Source organism: Hibiscus syriacus, unplaced genomic scaffold (genome assembly GCF_006381635.1).
Source record: "Hibiscus syriacus cultivar Baekdansim isolate YM2019G1 unplaced genomic scaffold, ASM638163v2 tig00113725_pilon, whole genome shotgun sequence".
Classification (NCBI taxonomy): domain Eukaryota; kingdom Viridiplantae; phylum Streptophyta; class Magnoliopsida; order Malvales; family Malvaceae; genus Hibiscus; species Hibiscus syriacus.
Window position 1 is genome coordinate 14,440,310 of NW_024063471.1, and position 4,088 is coordinate 14,444,397.

Consider the following 4,088-nt stretch of genomic DNA (forward strand, 5'->3'; position numbering starts at 1 on the left):
CGGGTCGAATCTTGGGCCTCAGGTCTGGGCTCCAATTGGGTTCTTGTGGGCTTAAGTGTTTGTATTCTAGGTCCTTGTAAAATGGGTCTACACAATGTAAATTAAAATGTAATAAAAATAAAAATAATAATAATAGATTAATAAGCGTAATTAAAACTCGGACAAAAACCATGTCTACACGGCTTGTTTACAAACACCACACCACTCTAAAACTTTGTTAAGTTTCACCCTTCCACTCTTGTATATTTCTTTACCACACTTTCATTCATTCTAAACTAAAATATCGACACGCGCGCGCGCATATATATATATATATATATATATATATATATATATATATATATATATATATAGAACTTAAATAGCATAATTTACTAAGAATTGTGGCCAAGGATTGCTATAATCTTTTCCCTTGCCGTAATGAAGTTTTGTGCTACAGACTATTTGCCATTTCAACAATTTGATAGTGCCGTGATAATGTTTCTTGTTGTGATGTCTCGATTCAAGCTGGTTAGTTGTTAAGCATTAAACTTATCATGATTAAAATAACTATTGCATAACAGTTATAACCATTCTTTTAATTTGCTTAATTGCATGAATCTTGTTACCATCCATATAGCTGTTGCTCCAATTGCCACGTGTTTTCTCCTTCATCATTACCACCAAATCATTAGTGATGTTTGTTGTATTTTAAGTCTCAAAGTGGTCAGTCACATATCCAAGTAATTCTCTACTTAAACTTTTAGCAGTTGCTGTCAACAAGTTCCATAAGAATAAAGTATTTATTTGTAAGCTGCCAATTATCTTCGAGCTTTACCTACAATTAAAAATCAACTTTGATTTCTAACATCAAAAGATATTAGTGGTAAATAAATTTTTATTATTTTTTGAGGTTACGAATTTGAACACCATAAATATTAGGGTATTAGGGTGTAAGTGTTTAATGTCAAATGATTATGAATTATATTTGAACAAATATTATATTATACTTATTATAGATTAATAAAAAATTATATAAAATAAATAATATCAACTTTTTTATTACTCTATCAATTTAATAAATCTCACTTTACGACTGATACTTTAATTATACTTAATATTGATTTTAAAATAAAGCAAAATTTCAAAGATAAAAGTTGTATTATTTTTTTTTATAAAAGTTCTACCTTATTGATGAAGTCCTTACAAAAGTTTTGCACTTGAAACTCTTAAAAGCATTTATGAAAATATATAATAATCGAAATGCGTGGAAGCGGTGGTGCTTTATTTAGGGACACTATAAAATGCTAAACTTGTTTAATATATGGCTCAATACTATGTAGAATTCATCCTTGGCCTCTACTTTGAAACTTCTTTATGGGAAGTAATCATCATCTCTACCGCTACCATAGCCTGACCCGCTTCCATAACCCGAACCGTTGCCTCCGCCTCCACTGCCACCTCCTCCTCCACCTCTTCCCCCTCCACCACCACCTCCTCCACCCTTACCACCACCACCACTTCCATATCCGGACCCACTTCCTTACCCTGATCCTCCATTGCCTCCGCCACCACCACCACCACCTCTCCTACCTCCTTCACCACCTCCTATCCCACCTCCAGATCCATACCCTGATCTAGACCCCGAATCGTACCCTGACCCAGAGCCTCCACCCCCACCACCTCCTCCACTTCCTCCTGAACCATATCCGGAGCCACTTCTTGAACCATACCCCGAGCCATATCCAGAACCTGACCCCAAACCATTAGCACCACCACCACTTCCTCCACCACCACCACCTCCTCCTATTCCTGCAGCCTTAAATGGCCTAACAGCAAAAGCTATATCGGCGAGGAGCAAAATCAAGAATGCAGCACCAAAAACCCTAGAACTTCCCATATTCACGTAAAACTAGCCTTGTTGATTGAGCAAAAAAAGTTAAGGCCAAGCTCTCTATTTAGAGGCGTTGCCCAGTAACTAAAATAAAATAGAAAAAAAAAACCCTTGAAATTAATTATTTAAATTACATATACAAAGACTCCAATTTAAAATTTTATTTAAGCGATACCAAACTGTTTAACACTTAAATTAATCATTTGATAACTTATTAATAATTCTTTTAATTTCTACAACAATATAGACGAATTATCGGTTTAATATTTGTATAATATTTTATTAATTGAAGTTTTATTATTATTATAATTATCATTTTATTCTATCCATGATTTCTATTTAAAAATAATGTAATTCAATCAAAAAGTGTAACGTGTTATAAATTTTAAAATTTATATTAAAAATTGTGTAAATTAAAAAACTTTAATATTTGCAGAAGTTAGCTGAAATTCCAGTAGCTTCTGTCACTAGAAGAAGGTTCAGACGATGATTGTAAGTGGAGGAGAAAGCGTGTTTTAGTGTTGGGACTGTTAGTGGTGTTGGTAGTGATGGCGATGGTGGTAAACTTATGTCTTCTTCTGCAGGAAATTTTAGTATAAAGTTTTATTCTATATTCTATCATTTTTTACTTTTTTATTAGGATAATAATTATATCACGATTTATAATATTAATTTTAGTATCAAAATAACGATAACATAAGTGTAAATAAATAAGTTGTATACTTAAAAATTATAATTACAATATAATATTTATTCAAAGATAATTCTCAATTATTTGATATTAAATGATCACACCTTTGATTTATTTGATATTCGAATCTGAAATTTTAAAGAACAAAAATAATTATTTTTTCATCAAGATTAATTGATTCGTGCATGAAAATATTATTTACATACACAAATATGGTTACTACAGTTGTCTACTTGTTATATGGATTACATATATAAAAATGTTATATTATTTATATTTGATTTTCAGAATTGGTTATTGCATTATCTTGAACCTTTAGATATAATGGCATGCCATAGCATTTTGAGTATAGTCTACATTTGTATAGGTGATCACTTTGAGATCTACTAGAGGCGGTATAAGGTGGTCACTTTACTTTGTGCAATGTGCAAAGTGGAAACAATTATCTACTTTATTGCAACTCTTTGAGTTATACTTGAGGTCGACCAATAAGAGATCGGCGTCCTTTATAAGGATTATACGGAGACATAAAGAGATCTGATTATCCTTAGATATTAGTTTCATAAAATTTAATATAAGTTGATATATCAAAATACGATGAACTATAAGTTTGATACTAGTAACATTTACGTTCTATTTTTAAAGCATGATTTGCATGACTTACAAACCTATTTTGAAAGCCTTATATACATGATTTTTCGGCCATGATTATGCATTAAATGGTATTAAAATGTTACATGAGTTTCCAAAAAGGCTACTTAATATTTGAGAGTGAATTGCAACATTAGCATGTTGAATGTCCTAAAGTAACCTGCTTGATAGTTGTGACTTTGTACTTATTACTATATATTCACTTAGTTCGTTTGAGCTCACACTCATTGATTACCTGTTTTCTATTCCTAGAGACAACTTGGAGTAGGGATGGATCAAGGTCGGGAAGGGTGGGGGTGGTCGTCCCCCAAAAAATATAAAATTATTATATATTTTAGATTTTCCTATGTATTTTTTATTAAAAATATGTTTTTGCCCACCCTAAAATTTTATAAATTCAAAATTATCCGATGAAATTTTATTAGTTCAAGTTCACTCCCTGTATAAAATCATATGTCTGTCCCTATCTTGGAGTGAAGAGAGGTCAAGCGGAACATTTCAAAACATTTTGATTTGATAAATTAACGTTTTAGTGACTTAGGATTTCGTCAAGCTATAACAGAAAATTCACACAACTTTACCTTTCGTCACGGATAATAGGATGGGATCATTACCCTCCGAAGAGGATCCCAATCAGAAACAAAAATCAAAATGGAGATATAACCCTCCAAAAACGATTCCAAATTGAAATGGACTAAGATATAATTCCATGTAGAAACATGACTGAGATATAATCCCATGCAAAAACATGACGAGAATGTTATCCTCCATAAAGGAACTCATGTATATGACATAAATATTTATATCAATACACAAATAATAAGTGATGCCATACCCATCAGATATCAGACATATCACGTTAATCATAATCAA

At 31.8% G+C, this 4,088-nt stretch overlaps 1 protein-coding gene across 1 annotated transcript; it reads right to left on the reverse strand.

Moving 5' to 3' along the window:
• Positions 1–1,522: 1,522 nt before the first annotated feature.
• On the reverse strand, positions 1,523–1,879 carry LOC120187694 (putative glycine-rich cell wall structural protein 1). The gene has a single exon (XM_039191352.1). It carries the CDS (start codon positions 1,877–1,879, stop codon positions 1,523–1,525), a length of 357 nt encoding a protein of 118 aa, XP_039047283.1.
• Positions 1,880–4,088: the final 2,209 nt, after the last annotated feature.

Bases quoted from the DNA above. Each gene is read 5' to 3' on its own strand.
- LOC120187694 (XM_039191352.1), bottom strand. From the start codon at position 1,879: ATGGGAAGTTCTAGGGTTTTTGGTGCTGCATTCTTGATTTTGCTCCTC.